The sequence below is a fragment of the Orcinus orca genome, chromosome 16, assembly GCF_937001465.1.
Source record: "Orcinus orca chromosome 16, mOrcOrc1.1, whole genome shotgun sequence".
Taxonomy (NCBI): Eukaryota; Metazoa; Chordata; class Mammalia; order Artiodactyla; family Delphinidae; genus Orcinus; species Orcinus orca.
The window spans coordinates 43,005,032-43,025,464 of NC_064574.1; the positions used below are offsets into that span (position 1 = coordinate 43,005,032).

At 46.5% G+C, this 20,433-nt stretch overlaps 1 protein-coding gene across 3 annotated transcripts in view; it reads right to left on the reverse strand.

Moving 5' to 3' along the window:
* Nucleotides 1-15,120: 15,120 nt before the first annotated feature.
* KIF16B (kinesin family member 16B) overlaps nt 15,121-20,433 on the reverse strand; it is a 276,855-nt gene continuing 271,542 nt past the window's right edge. For all 3 annotated transcript variants that reach the window (XM_033429440.2, XM_049699212.1, XM_012533190.3), the window contains one exon: nt 15,121-16,266. In XM_033429440.2, the coding sequence (XP_033285331.1) occupies nt 16,108-16,266 (159 nt within the window). In that variant the 3' untranslated portion in view covers nt 15,121-16,107. The remainder of the gene's footprint in view (nt 16,267-20,433) is intronic.

The following is a 20,433-nucleotide window of genomic DNA, read 5'->3' on the forward strand; positions in this document are numbered from 1 at the left end:
CTGAAATTAATACTCTACAGTTTGAAAAAAAGAAGGTGTGAGAAACTTAAATGCTGGTTCTTGAAGCCTCATATTAAGAAAATTCTTTCCAAATGATTCCAGAAACGATACTAATAGCAAAAGAAAGAGGAACACAAGGCTTATACTAAGTCAGTTCAAGGACAAGAAAAAGAGTAGTTATTCAGAAGTAAGTCCCAGGGGTGAGCAAAGTACGTTTCTGAAAGCGTGTCAGGGGAAATCAATTCCTAAGAAGAGATAGGAAATTTAGGGAAGTCTTAAAAAGTGTAATCACATAATTAGTCTACTTTTTGAAGCCTTCTTTTTAAAGGAGAAAAAGAAGAAAATTAGTTACAAAGAAGGGTGCGATGGTCTAAAACAAAGAACAATGAGATATATATTGTAGGAAGTGGCCAATTATGTAAATTTCTAAGAGGGAATGATGTGAGAAATAAAGTCCCCTCATTTGCCCTTTACTGTTTACCTTTTTTTTTGTTTGTTTTTACAGGAGTTAGGAACCTGGAGTTTGTAACTGAACTGAAGAATGCCCTGAAATTGAATATAAAAGTGTGTGTGTGTGTGTGTGTGTGTGTGTGTGTGTGTGTGTGTGTGTGTGTGTGTGTGTCCCCACGAGAGTACATCCTTCTGAGGAGAGGTTCCATCGATTTCAGCAGATCTTTAAAAGAAACTGTAATTCCCTATATGTTTAAGAACCAATGTCCCAGCCCAAATGGCGACTCTAGTGAGTAAATTGTTGTGACAGGAAGAGAAAAGGTTCAGGAAATAATTTCCTTTTTGAGTAGATGTCTCATTTTTGTGGTTCAAAATTAGAAGTATATAAACAGTATTCAGTGAAAAGTTTCCCCCCTTCCCCCGTCACATCCATGTAATTTTCTGCCACACAGCAAATAATGTTACCAGTTTTTGCGCAGCTTCCCAAAAGATGTATTCTCTGTATATCTGTGCGCATGTGTACATCATATAACAGGACCTACAGCTGCAGACTCAGATTCACCACATTTGTAAGCATGCGGTAGTCGTAGGCACAGCCCCTGACACGGTCAAGTGTTCCCACGCTACGGCCGCCAACGGAGGGTGCCACTGTCTTGTCAGAAGATCTGCCTCTGAATTTTTAATTTTTTAATTTAAAACAGTATGTTTTACACAGATGAAGCCATTAAAGCTGTATGAAGCAAAACAAAAACAAGCCTAGGCATAGCTTGTTAGGGCAGAAGTGACATATGTGGTAATTATGTCAGGGTTTCCACATGAGAAGGAACAAATAGAGACATGACCTTGGCTTTGCTCACTGCTCTCTGAGGCAGGTAAAGGTCAGGAACCCCTGAGCATGGATGCTGACGAGGTGGGCCTGGTGGGGAGAGGCCAGCAGAAAGTGGGAAGAGACCCGCAGACATTTCGAAACACACACTGTGTCCAGAAGTGTGTTGGATTTCCAGCATGTGTTATCATATTTAACCACCGAAACAAACCTGGGAGGGCCTCTCCCCACTTCATAAGCAGGGAAGCAAATGTACCTGGCATGGATGGCTCTAGAAAATATGGATGCAAAGCAGACCCACCATCCCTTCCCAAAATCCCTTCAAATTCAGAATTGGCTAAATTCAGTGTTTCGGATTTGGAAAAGGTAACATAATGCAGTGACACTAGATTATATGACACCCCATCAGTCTAAGGTCAAACTCCATCATCATCTTAACTAACAGGAATACTTCTGCAGCAAAACATAGGAATATTCTCACTAAGAGGGATCAATGAAAATTATAAATACCATAGCCTCATGTCACTTCTAGTCAAGTTTTGCTGCCTAATGAGACGCATCAATCTTGGGAGAAACAAAAACAAGAAAAAGAAACAAAGTCTTTGATTTCAGGGAGTTCTTGGGTTTGGAATCATAAATTAGAAATTATACACTTATTCATTTTCTTTCTGGTGTCATTTCCTACCTTCCTTCCTTCTTTTATTCCTCCCTCTCTCTCCTCCTTCCCTCCATCCTTGGTCCATCCAGAAGAATGTGTTCTGTAAAATAACAATATGTCTTATTTCTATCAACAATCACCTCCCTTCCTTTCCCAAGCAAATTGCCAAATAAAAAGATTTCATGATCAAATGATTTGGGGAAAATTGGTGGTAAAAATGTTTCTTTACTGAAGCAACTAAAGGAAACCTTGAAATAAGAAAATGCCTTGTAAATTTCCAAAAAAAAGGGCCCTATGGTGTGTATCTATTCACAGACAATCACTTGTCTGGTAGGCTTTAGACAGTGCCCCTCTCTTAGATGGTCCATGGTATGAGTCCTCTACACACTTAGACCTTCCTTATCAATTTATCTCTAGCACTTCAGGGTTATCTCATGTATTAACTTGGGGAAAATTAGCTGACTTCAAGGATCCCTGTTGTAATGCTGAAAACGAATCCTCATGCTTGTCCAGAAAGATCTCAAATTTTAGGGATATTTTAGCGCTAATATTATAAATGTCTTAATATGTAATAAAGTAGAACTACTTTATTAAGGTAAAAATGGATTTGGTCTACTTGTTTTTTACATTTTAGGCATCACAAATGGCAATGATTTTTAAAAATGGTATGTCCCATTTCCATGAGCAACTTATCACCAGACTTAGGGGAGATGAAATATTCTAAAATGGATTCTAGTGGAGAGGACAGATCCACTCAATGCTTTATGAGCAGTGTGTTTAAATCAACAATACTGGAGCTTATTATCAGTTAGGGGGTCCCTTTCTTTGGAACAGCATTTTATGTGAGGAAAACACACACACACACACACACACACGCACACACAGTCTAGGGAAACTTCATGAACATAGCCAAAATAAATTATCAAGAAGTGAAAAAACCAGAATGCATTCTTGCTTTGCTTTTTTAAATTTAGAAATGGCTATAAAAAATGAAATATATAGCTTACCATAAAAATTCTGAAAATAGAAAAAAGGGTAAGGAAGAAAATAATTCTCTGCTAATTCTACCGTTTGTGTGTGTGTGTGTGTGTGTATATAATATATAGTCTATTTACATATAAATGTATATACTTTTGTAACAATATAGTTTCTTGTATTGTTATTTATTAATACTAATATGATAGGATGACTATTATATAACAAACTAATGTTAATATTATACTAATAATTATATATTTTAATAATGGATTATGATCATAATATTAGCTACCGTTAATAGCTCCTACTATGAGTTAAACGTACACACACCATTCATAAGCTGTTTACTTAATTACCTTCGCTTAATTCTTATAAATCTCAGGCAGGTGCTATGATGAATCTCCATTTTCCGGATGAGAAACCTGAGAGCTCAGAAAGGTACAGTGCCTTTCCCAAGGTCACACAGCAGGTTGATGGTGAGGACTACTATTCAAACTCGGGCTGGCTCTGGAGCCTGCATGTTCCATCCATGGACTATTAACACTTTCCTGTAACCTGCTTTTTCCACTTAATGGATCACATTTATATTTCTATGTCAATAAGTATAGACTGCATTCTAATTTTTAATGGAAATGCATCACATTTTACTGTACTAGAGGCATGTTAATTTATTAAGCTGTTTATAGGCATCTTTTTAGTTTTGTCCCAGTATTTTTGTTGTTACAAGACTGCAGTAAGTGCTCTTGTACATTTTTGTGCATTTGTCTGATTATTTTTGTAGAATTCTGAACACATATGTCAGGTGTCTATCACTATCCTAAAACGTAATACCTTGTAACAGCAACGATTTACTCCGTCTCAGCATTGTGTGGGCTGGCTGGGCTCAGAGGGGCGGCTCTCCTACTTCTTGAGGTATTGGCTGGGATCATTCATACAGCTGAAGTATCTGTTCCTTCATGTTTTCAGAAACCTCTTGAAACTTTCGTCAGTCTGAAGTGTCTCTCATGATACTGCAGTGATGACATAATTTTAATTTTTAATTTCCAGTAAAGTTGAACATCCGTTGGTATGTTCATGGGTCACAAACTTCGTTTATTGGTTTTAAATTGTGTTAATATCCTTTGCCGTTGTAAAATCAAAGAGTTTTAAAAAGCCATTAAAAAATAGATTGTGTGCCCCTTTTATTAATTTGAAAGAGTTCTTTACTCTTATTTATATTATTAATAATATAAGCTCTTATATTATTCATTGTCACATAGGTCGCAAACTTTTTTTTCCAGTTTTTCTTCTATGGTGTTTCTGATGCAAACACCATTTGCATCCTTTCATACTAGCATCCCTGCCATGTTCAGACCCAGCTAGCCTAGATTCTCCTGGGCATCCCATCTCTTCAGGCACATCCTCGGGGCAAGTTCCTGGCTGACCATCCATCCTGTGGAGTATCTAAGATGCTAGTTTTGGAGGCCTGTTCAGAGGAATATGCCAGGTGACGGGGCACACCCTGGGCTGCGTTTCTGGAGTCAAAATTTCCCACCACTCTTGTTGGGTACTTTTATAGTTCAGACTGGATCTTGGAAAAGAAATAGCAAGCTTAGGGCATCTCAGAAATGTTATCACAGGGCTTCCCTGGTGGCGCGGTGGTTGAGAGTCCGCCTGCCGATGCAGAGGACACGGGTTCGTGCCCCGGTCCGGGAAGATCCCACATGCCGCGGAGCGGCTGGGCCCGTGAGCCATGGCCGCTGAGCCTGCGCATCCGGAGCCTGTGCTCCGCAACGGGAGAGGCCCCAACAGTGAGAGGCCCGCGTACCGCAAAAAAAAAAAAAAAAAAATGTTATCACAGCAAACCAAGGTTTCTCGTCATCCAGTGGGGAACCAAGGTTTCTCATTATCCAGTGGAGAACCAATTTAAGCTTGTTCCTGAATCCGTGGAATGACACCACTACTGTTTCCGTCCACACTTATAAAGTTGTACCTGCAAACCAGCAGCTTCCCCGCCGCGGCATCAGAGCCCAGCCCCGGGCACCTCAGAACGTCATGCGATGGCCTGCAGAGAAGTCGGGCCTCTGAGCACGTTTCCAGGTTTGGAGCAGATGGAACTGTGGCTGGACGAGCCTGGAAGCTCTAAACTGAGAGTCAGGCCTCTTTGATGGTGTTGTGATGCTGAGGCTACAGGCCCCAATTATTCAATCAAATGCTCACCCAGGTGTTGCTCTGAAGGTATTTTGCGGATGTAATGAAAACCCCTAATCAGTTGAGTTTAAGTAAGGGAGGTTGTCTTGGATAATCTGGGTGGACCTGACTGAATCCTTTGGAAGGAAGGCCTTAGAAGTAGAGCTCAGATTTCGGAGTGAGGAAAGAGAGAGAGGAAATTCCATCTCTGGACAGCAGCTTCTGGCCATGCCTGTAGGGGTCCTCCCTTCATTAACGCTGCCCTGTGGACCTCAGACCCGCTCAGACAGCCCACGAGTGCATGAGCAACTTCTCTGTGAGATGAGCAGAGTTCACTGAAACAACCCCGACGGCCAGGAAGCCTCAGCTTGCTCCTGTAGCGGGGACTCCGTGGGTCTGGGCTGTAAATTCTGCTCCTGGATGGAGCAGTGGAGGGAAAGAGGAGAAAGGGGAGAAGAAGTGTGAGGAAGCAGGCTTCAGGGGCTGGGCCAGACCTGAGCCTGCTGAGGGCCGAAGGGAAAGAGGAGGAAGGACCCACGGACCCACGTCCTGTTTGATAGTGGGTCACACGTGCGGGATGAACTGGGGCCGTGGGAAGACTTTGCACTAAGGCCCCCAGTGCGTATCCGCCCTCACCCCACACCTGCCGCGTTCTTTGTAAAACTAGGCCAACCGTGCCCGAGATCCCACGCAAACCTCTGGCTGAGACTCCCTCCCCCAGCCCTCTGCCAAACCACGCCCTCCTCTCCCTCAGAAACCTGATTTCACGCTCCAGCGTGCCACGATGGTCCCCCAGGTTGGGGCCACCTGGCTGCCGTTTGCCATCTCCAGACTTCCTGGAAACCCAACTGTCTCCCTTCTTCCGTGTCCCACAGACACACGCGGGCATCTGTCGCATCTGGGATGTCTGAGGGCCTCTGGTTATAAACCTCCCCTTTGCTCTCCACTCAGGCCTTTTACTAGAACAAAAAATAACAGCATCTCTTGGAGCCTGGAAGCAGCTCTCCACCCGTGGGGTTCGGGGTAGCACCTGCAGTCTGTTAATGCTGGAGCAAAGGCCGATCAACTGCGAACTTGGCTTTTCCTTTCCTCCCAAATACAGGAGGCCCAGGGATTTAGGCCAGAACAGGTTTAGAAGGGAGCGGTCTTTCCCACCAGCTTTATCTGGGAATCACATCTGATGCCCGTCCACCAAACCTTGTTGGTCCCCCTCTGGGGATGCCCACTCCCCCCATCCCCACAGAGGCTGCCCAGCTAAGGTTCCTGTCCCCCACCGGCCCCCACTCTTCTCGCTTCTTCCATGTCGCACACCCCCCAGCCCCGTCCATTTCCAGAAGTAGCCTGAGGGATCTGTTTAGAAAGTTCGTCATCACTGCCCCAGCCCCCAGCCCCCAAACACACACTGATTCAATTTAATCCCACTGAACACGCCAGGCACTGACCGAGGGAACCAGCAGTGAACTGAGAACGTAGTATTGTCCCCCCTGAACTCAGCACGTAGGAGGGAGTCAGAGACATGAAGCTGCCGACAGCTGTTCAGTGTCCTGTTTTCCCATGGAGTTGGGCATGAAGTCTGACCCCTCATGGGGGGCTTGTCTAACTTGGCCCCAGGACCTCAGCATTCAGCCCCTCCCCACGTAGCCACGGCAGGCAGGCCCCTGCTGGCCCCTAACACACCAGGGTCATCCTCATTGGCCACTCCTGCACCCCGTGATGCCCCTGGGGAGCCCCTCTGTCACTTTCCTGGTGAATTCCTTCTCCTGTTTCCAGGTAAACTCTGATATCGGCCTCGGGGAGTCTTCCTGAACAATTGTGAGGCTGGGAAGAAAGCCATCTGGACCCCTTTTCCTCTAAGAATCACACTGACCTCATCTCGACCGATGGTCTTTTAGCCACGAGACGGTGGAAACATTTTAGACACTCGTAGGGGCTGGGGCTGGGGAGGGAGAGGAAGGAGGGAGGTGTGGGGAAGGCAGGGCACTCTGGAGCTGGTGTGGGTGGTGAGCCAGCATCCCCATCACTGATTCCACTTCTATTGAGCACCTGCTGTATGCTGGACACGCCATGGAACGGTCCCTGCCGTCTGCATGCCAATGGGCTAGTGGGGGGAGACAGACTTACAGACAAACCACACCACATCCCCATCCCCATCAGACCCTGGCCCTAAACTCACCAACTGGACTTGGAGGTTGCAGCTGCATTTTTGGTTTTCTCCCACAGGACCTTGTTAGCTGTCTCTGATACAAAGGAAGCAGAAACAGACATGGTATGCAATAGAGTCAGCACACTTCACGGACTGAATTACTGAATATGTATAAGGCATCACTTCTATGTGGTAAAATTCACTCTTTACCTTGCACAGCTTTACGAGTTTTGACAAACACATACAATTGTGAGACCACGCCCACAATCGTCCCCTCAACCCAAAACATCCCCCCAGCTGCCCCTCTGTGGCCGACCTCGCCCCCATCTCACCTGAGCCCCTGGCAACCTCACATCTGCTTGCCTTCTCTGTAATTTTGCCTTTCTGAGATGTCATAGAAATGGAATCTTATAGTAATTATATTAAACATTCATTATTAACGTAACTGCTTGCCTCAGTTCTACACTTGCTCCTCCCCTCCCCTTTTTTTTCTGCCGCATTTTCTTGGATCCCTTCTGTATCAAACAATGATATAACATCATCTTTAGAGAGACTACAAAGACGGGCTTTCCTTAGTGTCACAACTTGTTACTGGAAACACCACCCCTGGCGGGCAGTGCTTCTTGCCTAAAGCACCAGCTCTTTGATCTCCCTACACCAGCCCCCCAGGGCCTTGGCCTTGGCGGTGCTGGTCCAGCTCAGCTGGGTCCTTCTCCTCCCTGCTCCCACCTCCCTACAGCTGCTGTGGGTGACAGTGCCTGTAGGACCACCAGGTATGAGGGGTGATGCCTAAGCGGGGACAGAGACCACCCGCCCCACCCCCATCCCATGAAAGGCTGGGCTGCTTCTTCCTCCCAGGAGAACCCAGGCACCTTGGAAGGAGCCTGTACATGGAAGAGGCTTAAGCCTAAGCATCTTCAAAGTAAGTCTGTCCCCACCTTTGAATTTCCCTTAGGACAGCAGATGCAAAGATGGCGCATCAGGCCCTTTAGTCCTTGGGGGACTTCCTGCTCCCAGAAAAGGATACAGGACACAAGGTAAATTGGGAGATTCTGAACTAGGGTCTTCCGTTATAAAGGGATGGTGGAAGAGAAAGACGAACCTAAGTGCCTGAACACATTTTCTGAATTACCTGTATTTGGCCGTTTCCTCTTTGCAAAGTGGATGATGGCTAGTTACAGAGATTGCTTAAAATATGCTTTATCTATTCAGACTTCCTCCCTTTTAATTGAGTTCCCTTGCATTTGTAGGGATGGTTTGGGCTTGTCTCCACTGATAAGCTTGTGACAGCCTATTTCTCAAATGGCAGAGACTGTTACCACTCACACTTCTGGCACCTTCGCAAGAGGACGCTTTCCTTGTGTGACCAGATGTGTTCTCCACCACTTGTCAAACCCCACACTGATAAGCTGATTGTCTGTCACTGATACCGAGGAATTGAACGAAAATACATTAAATTCTTTGAGCTTCCTGGACAGCCTTCATTTTGAGAGGAGGACAACCGCCAGCCCACCAGTGTGGGCTGGCTGGAAGGCTGAGATAGGAATGCAAGCAAGTATTAAATGTTCATTTCATTGCTTGAGGATCTTATCATGGCACTGAAATAAGTTTGAGCCCCAGAGCCAGAAAGCTTTTGGGCCAATCACAAGTTACTTCTTGTGATCCTGGAGTCCCGAGCCAGGGCTTTTTCAGAACTCCTTTCCTACATGACTCCCCTGCTATCCAACGTCACCCACTTCCCTTTGATCTCCCTCTTGGACCTCCTGGCACAGGTGAGCAGAAAAGCTCCAGTGGGAAGACAGCTCTTAAATTTCCCTGGCTTAGCAGATACAGCCTCTGCCTTAGAAAAGTAGTCATTAGCCTATCACACACTGGGAAAAACAAAACCAAGACTCCACCTCCCGCGTCTTTGCTCATGGGATGTTAAATCTCTTTAGGAAATAGCTATTCTCAAGTCCTGAAGTTCAGAACGGCCAGGAAAACAGGCACCTCAGGTCTCTGAAAGTCAATGTCATGGCCAGGTACTGGGAATGTTATGGTTGATCTCGCCTCTCAAGGGGATAAACACAGAGATGTAACTTCTCAGGTGAGTAGCATTTCAGATCACTGGGGCAGAAGGGATGAAGCTGCCCACCTTGAATGGAGAGTCCACGGGGAATAGAGGAGATTCCAACACAGATTAGTAAGGGCACTATTGCCAGCTCCAAAAAGACCGCAAGAAACCACTGGGTTTACGCAACAGCATATAAACTTCCTTGCCAGATGCTCTAGAAACATCCTCATCTACACTTGCAGGGTCTACCCAGACTGTAGCTCTGCCTTACAGGATCATGGAATTAGAGGGAATACTCCCAAAGTAATTTTCTTGGTCCCATAAGAACAGAGAAAAACCAACTCTTTTTGGCCCAGGAATGGGTGTCCTAGAATGTTTTGGCTCCTTGCCTTTTTAAAACAGTCTTTGAATACTCCTTTCCATTTCAAGAAAACTAGCCTGTAGCTAAGTCCGGATGAGGCAGGAGATACTCGTGGTGTCATTTCCCACGTGACGAGTATTGCGCTGAGCAGGTACACGGCTGTGGCTGCTTCGAGAGATGAGTGTCCAGTCTCTTGACCTCCAATAAAGGTTTGGAACAAATTTTACCTTTGCAGGTGAGCTCCTGGAGGGCAGAGGCCATGGAGATCAGCTCCCAGCAAGTGGCAGAGACAGCAACCCAGGGATGGGTTGTGTGGGAGTTTGGGGGGGAAGGTTTCTAGATTGTTCTCCCAGAATCAACTGGTAGCCGATGAGTGTTAGGGCCAGGCTTCAACTGGAGCAAGAACTCAGTGTACCAGTTAGCGAGCACTCACCTCCGGCTCCAAGCCCACGGGAGTTTGGACACCCAGGTGGACTTCCGACGGTCTGGGGAGATCACGCGTCTCAACGGCAAGGGCCTCGGGCCTCTGAAATCTCAGAGCCCCAAACACGCCAGAGGTCAAAATTCCAGTCGCAGGACAGGAGAGGACCCCTGGGCCCAGGTCGTGCCCCTTGGTTGTTAACACTTCATCAGGAAGTTTGTTTCTCCCTCTTACACGCGGCTTTGAAGGCTGTCCTAGTTGCCACGTGCTCTTATCTTCCTCCCCCAGGAATATCCTTCCGAAAACAGTGGAAGCTGATGGGAAGCATGATCCCATTTGCAGAATCCTGGCCCGCAGCCCTCAGGTGCCCCAAACCCGACGGCTGTCTCCCTCTGACATATTCCCTTCACGCTGCAGCTCCTTCCTCCCTCTGGGGCCACCTCTCCGCTCACACATCACCTGCTCAGGGAAACCTTGGAGCCCCCCAGGTAAGACTGTTTCTCTAGTACATCCTCCCCTGGCATCTCCTGGTCTGCCTTTGTAACATTTATCTCAATTTGCGGTCCCGTAACTGCAACTATTGGTCTGGCTCTGGGTGGCATGACAGCCCCTGAGGGCAGGCCCTTGGCCACGCGGCTCGCCCCTGTGCAGGGGCACCTGGCGGGAACAGAGGAGGTGAAGCAGAAGAATTTGTGCTAACAACTAGCCGGTGGAGCGTGGGGCACTGATGGGCAGGCCAGGCCCCTGAGGACCAGGAATGAGGGGGGCACAGCCAGCTTTGAGCACGCTCTGTGCCTCTCTCTCAGCCAGGTCCTCGACACAGCATGTGGCCAGTGGGGTCACGAGAAGCGCCAGAGTTCGGGCTGACCCTCCCTCCATCCTCCCACTGCAGGAAGAGAATGGAGAGGTGGCCACGACATGAGTTTATACCAGTGGCTTCAAGTAGGGCAAGTGCTATCCATACCTTATGGACTGTCCCAGGCTCACCTCCCTCCTGCCTGTCCCCCACCTCCCGGCCCCCAAAGGGCACAGAGCAGCAGAGGGGCTGGCACCCAGGGATGGCTCACCCTGTGTGTTAACGAGGTGGGGACAGACAGTGGCCTGTGGAACTGGTTTTCTGATCAGTGGCACACACGGCAGCACATCCCACAAGAGCGAGCCCAGGGACCACTGCCTCTTCAGAGAAGCCCTCTGCTCCAGACCGTGAGGGGAGCGTGGCAGCTGCCCCTGTAGCTGAAGGCATGGGAAATCCCTTATGACTGTAAACTTGACCTTCTCCATCCACTTACAGAGGATAAATAACCAGTACCCTAATATTACTCCGCAAGAGAAGGCCTGCACCCTCTGTGAACTGACTTTTCTTATTACATTCATTGAAATCAAGGCTCAAAACACCACAGGAGAAAAACATCATATATGACAGCAAGTCACCCCCTCCTTGTCCATGGCTTCTCATTTGGAGGAGAAAAGCTAAGAGAGTTTGGCATTAACCAAAGTGCAAATATTCAAAAAGTTCTTAATCACCACAAATTGGTATTCTTATTCACTGTGATTCTTTTCTCTGAAGATGGTCCGTGATGCTTTGAAAAAGCAGGTCCCTCCTTCCCTCCCTCCCTCCTGCCTGGCAAAGAAATGAAGAAGGAGCCACCCTCGGGCTGTTCTTTAGTGAGCAGCTCTCAGGCACAACTTGAAGGGCTACTGGAAAGATACAGCAACTTCCGCAAATATTAACTGTGCGTAAGGATTCCTGACACTTGGAGGAAAGTAACTCTGCTTTCGAGCAGTGAGGCTATTTAACAATATTTTTCATTTTTTTTTTTCCAGATTTAAATTCTGGAGAACGGTTTCTCTTTCTGGTGACCTGACTTTTTTGTGATGCTAACCCAACGTGGGGCTTTCTACTGACGCATCTTCCTCCACGCGTTTCAAATTTTGTACCAGTGCACCTCTCCATCTTCAACGCTTAAAGAGAGATGCCTTGTGCATCTCTTTTGCAAACACATCCACTTGTCTCTCTCTGAATGGGGGAAGAGTCTACCTTTCCAGCAACGGAGAAGGAGCAAAACCAAACTGATGAATCTCAAATTCCCACAGAAGAGTCAGTTTTGGGAGAGATAACCCTTAGGAAAAAAGCCTCATGATTTTCAAATACAGGGGTACCAAATGAGTATAGTTAAAGAAAGGACGTTTTGAATTTAGTCATTCAGCAAGAGATACACAGAAGGGAGACACTCCTAGAAAGGCACGGGGTAGCTTAGGTGCCAGAGTTCTAGTTGTCTGTAATTCCACAGCGAAAAGCGTGTGCGAATGCTATTTGCAGGGAACAAGGGTGAAGTCACAACCCTGAACCCCTTCAGGTCAGCCAACTGCCTTTCTGTCCCTCCCACCACTTTACATGTAACTGGTTCTACTGGATTCCCAAATAAAGAAGGCTTCTGAAGGTATGAGCCTGGCCAATTCCAACATGACCCTGCTAACTCCCGGGCACCATCATAGGACCAATTTGAAATATGATGCTGTAGAAATTTACAGTAAGGAACTGGTAGATCTGTTTCAACTTGGAAATAGCTCTGTATGTGCAAAATTTTAAATGTGAGCATCACAGAATCATTTTCTACCTACTATATTAGCATCAGAAAAAGCACTCGAAACCAAAGGTAAAGGTCAACAGTCAGGTCCTCCTCTTGCCTGTGGAAAGAGCCCTGTCATAAAAGGAGGGCTATACAGGCTCAATTTGTCAACAATGATTCACCTTAGATGGTCTTTCTTTAATTAGTTTTTCCAAGACATAAATGACCTATCATGATGATGTAAATAACATTTGATTTTGCCATGGAGTTATTTTACCTAAGTTTCCTTACTCCTTTCCAGGAACAAAGTTCAAACTGAACCACTGCTGCAGTGTGTAGGATATGGGAGGACAGGGTCTCCTGGGGCAGAAACGTTCAACTCCGGACTCATGAAACCTCCAGGCACCATTCTAAGCATTTGTAAAAGACAGTGAATGTAAAAACCTCTTTCCAACACAACCCTTTGGAAGCAAGAGGTCACTGAATATTCTCTCTTGCATCAGGCTTGAATCGTTACCTGCGTTTTCTCTGAGGGGATGCGGCTTGCCTGTGGTGGGTGCAGAATGAGTAAAAACCAGCCACATTACGATGCCACACTGCTCTCCGTCTCCAAGAACAAGCTGGAGGAAACAGTGGGGCAGGCGTGGGACTACGTGCTGGGGGATGTATTCGGGGCGGGGGGGGAAATCCCATCTGTAAAAGTTGAACCCAGAACACCAATGTGGCTCAGCTCTGAGGCTGGGGACTGCATGCCCGCAGCAGCTACACTTTGAGTTCACGGATGCTCTAGGCCGTGAAAGCTTCTGGTTGCTTCTGCTCAGACTCGTGAAAGAGTCTGCCCAGAGCTCTGAGTGGGTAGCTGGGGGCCAGGTTGAGCAGAACTAGCTCTTTCTGCAAACAAATATAAAAAGAAGCACCCTGGGGCCTGGATACCCTGTTCATGAATCTTCAGAGCATCTCTACATTGTGGGCCAGGAATCTTCTAGATGTCCATCATTAAGGAGCCAGCGTGACTTGGTTACCCCCTACTCACATGCCTTGGTTAATTATCGGGCTGAATTTGAATCTTTCTGGTTCAGAAACAGCAAGGTCTGGGTGGGAGCCAGGCTGAAGGGCACACTGCTACTTGTGAGCCACACAAGTTTGGTGCACATATTTCAGTGTGTAAGCAAGACCCAGGAGGACATGCTAAAGCTTCCTAAATAAAGAATTCTGTTGAAGCTCCTTAGATTTCTCCAGCTGACTACAAAAGCATGTATAAATTGGTGGTACCTCACTCTGAACCGCCTTTAGTGGTCAGCTTGGCATTCCTTTGTTATCTGATGCACTTGAAAGTTATAAGATACATACTTGCTAATTTTCTTTTACTCCTTTGAATTCGTCCAAATTAATGCAGCTTCAGTTTTGTCATCCTGCCTCTGTCATCTATTCTTCATCCCAGAAAGGGATCCCATTCCTTGTTTAGAGGAGATTTTTCATTGGCTTGCCAACACTCCCTCAAGTTTTACTCAGATTAAGGTGCTGTTTGAGTCCGATCAGAAGTTTTCAGTTCGCATCCACACACTGGTGACAGTCCCTCTGCCTGTCACTCTGGGCTGGATCGGAACCGAGAGGTCCCCTTGTGCAACAGTGTGATTCTCAGATGGGGACCGAGGTTCAGAGAGGTGAAATGATGCCCGTGTGTTACAGCCGGATTTACCCAGAGCCGGCCAGTACTTGAACCCCCAACTCAATACTAAGTACCTCAGATGAGGATTGGAATCAAAGAATCTTCCGATTCCTGCGCTTCCTACAAACACACAGATATTTATTCTTGCCAAGTTGTTCTTGTGCCCTGTGTGATTCTAGTGAAAACACCTGCCAGGAGCCTGGCCTCGGATACGGGTCCAAAAGGGCAGGAGACAGATTATCTGCTCAGTTGAAGAAAACCATTTCGTTTACTCAGCAAACAAGGGACAATCTTCAGAGCTTTGACTCCTTTTAGATAAATGACCTATGGTTAATTATCTCCCAGCTTTTATCCTTTAATCTCTAGGTTTAAATTCTCTAGTAGTAATTACCCCTAACCTCTCCCTGTAATCACAACTGCACTCAAAAGCAAGTCTTCCTGCAGCAATTTAAAAAAAAAAACAAAAAAAACCCTCATTTTTTTTATGCTAAACTATGATATCTAATTAGTACAATAATTTTCCCCCTTATCGGGATAATTGCATCTTTAAATATACTTTTCAGACTGGAGAGCTCGGTTGTGAAGGCATATTCTCGAAGGTTGAATGCAAGCATGTCTTCTTACCCATTCATTTGTGACTTCATTCATAGCTATAAGGGCATCTTCTACTACAGGAATGCTAAATTATACATTATGTATGTTTCCAAGAACGTTAGATAAATTTTTAAACAGACCAGTAAGAACGATCATGTCACAAACTCAAACCGAGCTACAGGGTAGATTCCATAACTTCATTTAATATTGATAGCAGCTCAATTTAAGTCTTGAAAAAACAAATACCTTTAATAAATCTGGAGTGAATGATTACATATTTTGATATAACTATCATACAGGAGTGTGTACATATATAAATCTATAGGCAGAATTATATACATTTCAATATATACCACATATATATTTTTTCTTCTCACATTTTTCTCTTTAGTAAAACGAAGCAGTTTTACTGTACATAGATGTGTGATGCTACATTAAGTCCTGAGTGATTTAAGGGATCGTTAATAAACTACAGTAAATTCTAGTCTTTCAGCTAAAGATCCAGTAGATTCAGTAACAAAAATGTGAACAAAGTGTTTAAAAATATGCATTCAGCGAGGCGCTCGTTTTGTGCTTAGCGGAGAAAGCTTGAGAGTGCACGGCCGCCATTTGGGAAAAACTTCTTGAATATTCAAGATTTAACAAATATCCTATTTGAATGGATTTATAGAAGTTGATGTCACCTACATCCAATGCGTCAAGCATGGAAGACTCCAGTCATGACTGGACCGAAAATCCCTTTTGCAGAATATGAAATTCTGTGTAAACATCAGTGCTTAGGGATTATATAAAAAGTTCAGACTCAAATGGGGAAAAAGCAAAATACAATGAAATAACTTAAAATGCTTTTCTTGGGAGCCAGCCACATGGAAGGAATATAAAAAAATAAGAGTGTATTTTGGTGAAATAGGAAACCAAATGAAAGTCATTAGGGAGGTGTGGTCAGCCACCCACCTCGGGAAGCCCCAGGCTGGCTCGGCCCCGGGGGTCCAGGGTGATGGAGCCATGGGGACGGATTCTGCACACAACAGGGAGAAGGCCACATGCACCCGCGAGGGGCAGGGACAGCCGCCGTCAAGGTCACCGTCAGCCAGCCCGGCCCCCCAGCCCCACGCTCCGCTCAGGCACTAGGAGGAAGCGGTGAGGGGTCCAGGCCCCCGGCTGGGGGGCCGCTCGGACGAGAAGGCACTGCGTGGCGTGGCCCCATCACCGGCCCTACCCCGTCCCGTGGCTGCTGTAGTCGAAGACGCCCTTCTTGAAGAACGGCGAGAACTCGCAGACGGTGTGTTTGGACAGTGTCAGCCCCACCTTGTCGATGTGCAGCGGGGACGTCGCTGACTGGAGCATCACGCTGAAAAAGTCCCTGAGGTACCTCTGGGGAAGAGACAAGAGGCAAAAACACGGTCAAGACACTGTGGGGCGGGGGGGAGGAACATCCCATGGAGCGTGGAGGAGCTGCCACTGTCATTAGAAACAGCGCAGGGACCCTCCGCCACCGCCTTTGCCCCATCAGACCCACCTGGGGAGCAGCCATGGTGCCCGGCGTGCAGGTGACGCTTCCTGGCTCCTAGGACACGGCTTGGACCTGTCTGCACACAACGCCCAGAGGGATGCTGGGCAGTGGCGGCTGGGCTTGGGGTCTGCGTTCCAGCAACAGTGTTGCTAGTTAATAAAGTCATCCCCCCCCCCCCCAAATCACTCATTAAAAGGCAACTAAGAGGAGAACAAAAAGGCTAGCGGTCTGCACGATGCTAAACGAGCATTTTTAAAGGGCACAGGCTTTCTCTGCTTTGGATCCTTCTCGTAAACCAAAGGAAAAGCAATACTGGGGACGAGAGGGTCCGTAGCAAGCACTGATATTTGCAGACCCCTTTACAAATCCTATGATCACCAGTAACAGGAAGCTGTTGCTAAGATTAATTGCTCTGAACCCCGTGTTCGCCCCTCCCCCCTGCACACGTCTGTCACAGCATCGGCCGCCTCTTCTGGCATCAAACATGCAAAGGACCCAAGATGCTGGGGCTGAAATCAGACATGGGTGCCAGCAGGATGTGTTAAAGGAAAAGAGGACACAGAAATAGTTCACATATTTCAAGTCAGGCAAACGTTTTCTATAACAGAAAATAAGGATGGGAGCGGTTTTAGGCCTGAATCTTTATTACTGTCTCAGTTGGTTTAAAAAGTATAAATCCTGTCACAAATTAAACATAGTAATTAGGGACTCTGAGTAACAAAAAAACTTGTCTATGAAACATGGCCTAGAACAGTGGTCCCCAAGCCAGGGTGATCTGCCCCATAGACATTTCTGATTGCCACAACGGGGGCGGTGTACCTAGCAGGTGGAGGCCGGGGATGCAGCTAACATCCTACAATGCCCAGTACAGCCTCTGTGCAGAGAATTATTTGGTTCCAAATGTCACTAGTGCCACAGATGAGAAACCTTGGCCTGGGGGAAGTCGAATTCAGCTACCTGAACGAACTGCCAACCTCAAATTTACCTGTGAAAGAAGACATTCTGCATAAGGAAAATGTTAGCTACTTTCTTAAAAACAGTAACAAGGATTACTAATGATTAACATTTGCATAGCAATTTACAGATTCTAAAAATCTTCAAGCTTCTAATTTTTTATGCTTTATGGATGTATAACTGATGCCCAATAACTGCATATCCTTCAAAGGTACTCATCAACTGAGGAGTGCTGACACACGTAGATGCCTGTGAAACCTTCACCAAAGCAAGGTGACAAACATTTGTACCACACCCAGAAGTTTCCTAAGTCACCTAATTTTACCTTATCTTCATAAGATAAAATACCTTCATATTTTTCATAAGTTATCGTCATACTCTGCCTAGAATTACCTCTTTTTATTATTTTTTATTATTTTTATTATTATTTTATTACTGTAACACTCATTATCCGGGGAGCAAGGCTAGTAACCAAGAGAGAAGACTTGAAAACAAGGGTTTTTAACTCAGACTTTTTTTCCTTTGTTCAATATTCCTAACTTCCTGGTCTCATGGTAATTGCTCAAGAAGGGCTCTTGAAAGAGAGATCAGGTAGAGGTAAGAAGGTGCCAAAACCAATTGCTAGAAGATGAAGACCTCGCTCCAGTACTTATTTGCATCAAAGAAGCAAAAGGGAACCTGCCTTGACTTTTCTGTGAGGGAGGAAAGCTGAGAACATTGACCTGGAAGGACCCGAGGTCCAGCAAACACAGTTACTAGGAAATATCGACCAAACCCGACCAGCCAACGCTCACGATGAAATGCATGTGTGCAGCTAACTGTGCAAGACGGAGAAAGAGATGATCTGGCACAAGGACAGGGAGCGAGCTCACCGCTGCGTGTGAGCTACACCCCTCCGTGGTGAGAAGCGGGAGCACAATCGTCATCTCAGCAGTTCCCGTGCAGCCCGTGTCCCCACGGCCGCGCTCAAGTGCAGACTAAAGCGCAAGACAAGCTTGCCTTCCAGACGAATTCTAACCAGATGGAAGGTGTTTAAATCCGGCAACCGATGTTGTATCAACATCTGTCATCATTAGTTCATGAAGCAGGGGCCCTTTGAAGGGCCAGTAAAGCCTGAAGGGATAATGAAAAGAGAAGTGAAAATAAAAACTAGAAAAAAAAGGCAAAAAGAACGTACTGGAGACCCCCTTCCCTGCCCGGGCAGCACCGTAAAGAGAGAGCAGGGAAGTAGCTGCAGGTGATGGCTTTTCTCAAAATGAACGCATCAGTACACCTCGATGAAACCACCAGATAGAAGGATCTGAGCCAACTGATTTTAAGCATTACGGAAGAGCTTTTTCCTTGCAAGACAAATCTCCACTCAGCAGAACAGGGCAGCCTTGGCTCCCTTTACCTAGATTGCTCCCTTGGTCAAAGACATGCTGCGATTAGGAAGTGATCTTTGCGGTGACCTCGGGATGCTCTAAAATGTATGGGGTGAGTCTGTGTCCAGAGCCACAGGACACAGGTGGGCCGAGCAAATTCCTTCTGGTGAATGACAAACCCAAAGGGCTAGGGGTGGAGCCGGGGACACCAGACGGAACTAAATTTCCAGAAGGTTCCTGAGGTCACAGACAGCATCTCACTCTTCTCTGTAATTCCCCGTCATCCCGGGCACACTGCCGAGCTGGGGAAAAGTGCTTACAAGCAACCTTGATGACTGATTTTGATGAGTTAATTTTTTAAAAATTGAAGTGTACACAGAGAAAACAGCAACCATCATGAATGTACAGCCTAATGACTTTCAAAAAGTGAACACGCTGGCGTGCTCAGCATTGGAATAAAAATACCACAACATTTTTGGAGCCCAGGCAGCCCTCTGCACACCCTTTCCCTTCAGGGTAACTGCCATCTTGGCTTCTGGCACCATCGATTAGTTCTGCCAGGTTTTGAACTTCATATTGATGGGATCCCACAGGGTGCACTCTTCTGTATCTGGTTTCCACTGCTTAACGTGATGTTTGAGAGATTCGTGCACCTGGCTGGGTGAGCTGTGGTCTGTTCGTTTCAACTGCAGCGTAATATTCCAGGTACCCATGCCCACCCACTGACTGGAACAGAGGGGTGTGCAGGGGTGATGAGTTCGATTCTTTTGTCTGCACTTCTTCAGTAATGAAATCTACTTCCATATAATGGTGTCCGGTGAGTCTAGTTTATTGCTATTCCTCCAATAAAGAAGTTTCCCCTTAGGGCTTCAGGCCTCCGTCCAAAACCAGCCATTGTACTAGAAGGCTGCTATTGCATGCAGTCAATATACATTATAAATATATGTAAAATACATACTTAAATACACACATTTATATTAGTAATTTTTGCTGCCTGTGCCCCCAATGTTTTCCACAGCACCTGCGGCTGAAGGGAGAAAATTAAAGTGCTTCCTGTCAAAGCTCTCCCTCTACTGTTGATCCATAGATACCCCCGCCCTCCCTGGTGTGTGAAAACAAGTCCAGAAGCCGAGCTGCCTCCCCAGGGCAGTTCACTTTATAGGGGAGTATTACAAAAACTCAAGGACATGGGGAATTTCAGTGGCTTATCAGGGTCAGAAGGGCAAAGCAGGAGAAGGATCTGTGAAATCCAATATCCAATTTGTTTCTTTCACTCAGCATCTTCTCCATTAAAATCAGAAAGAAAAGCAGGCAAATTGAAATCTCTGTAGCCATTAGGGACCACACAAGGCAGGCAACCCTTGCCCACCCTGGTGGTGGGGGGTCACACCTGAGTCTCTGCTCTGAGAAATACCCTGGGTCAGGGCCGCTGAGAAGGTTCGGCAACATTCCAGCCCTGCCTCAGATACTTGGAGGACGAAAGTCAGAGGAAACCCAATCTTCTTTCAGGAAGATTGCAAACTGGGAAGTGGCAGAGCAAGAGGGGGTCTGGAGATGTCTCAGAGTGAGCAACTGAGGGAAAGGGAGGGACCAGGAAATGGAGCACAAAGACATGCAAAGGGCCGGCTGTTAGAGGGCAAGAGAGGATGGGATGGGATCGGGGATGGGATCCGGGGATGGGATCCGGGGATGGGGGGGGAGGGGCGGGGG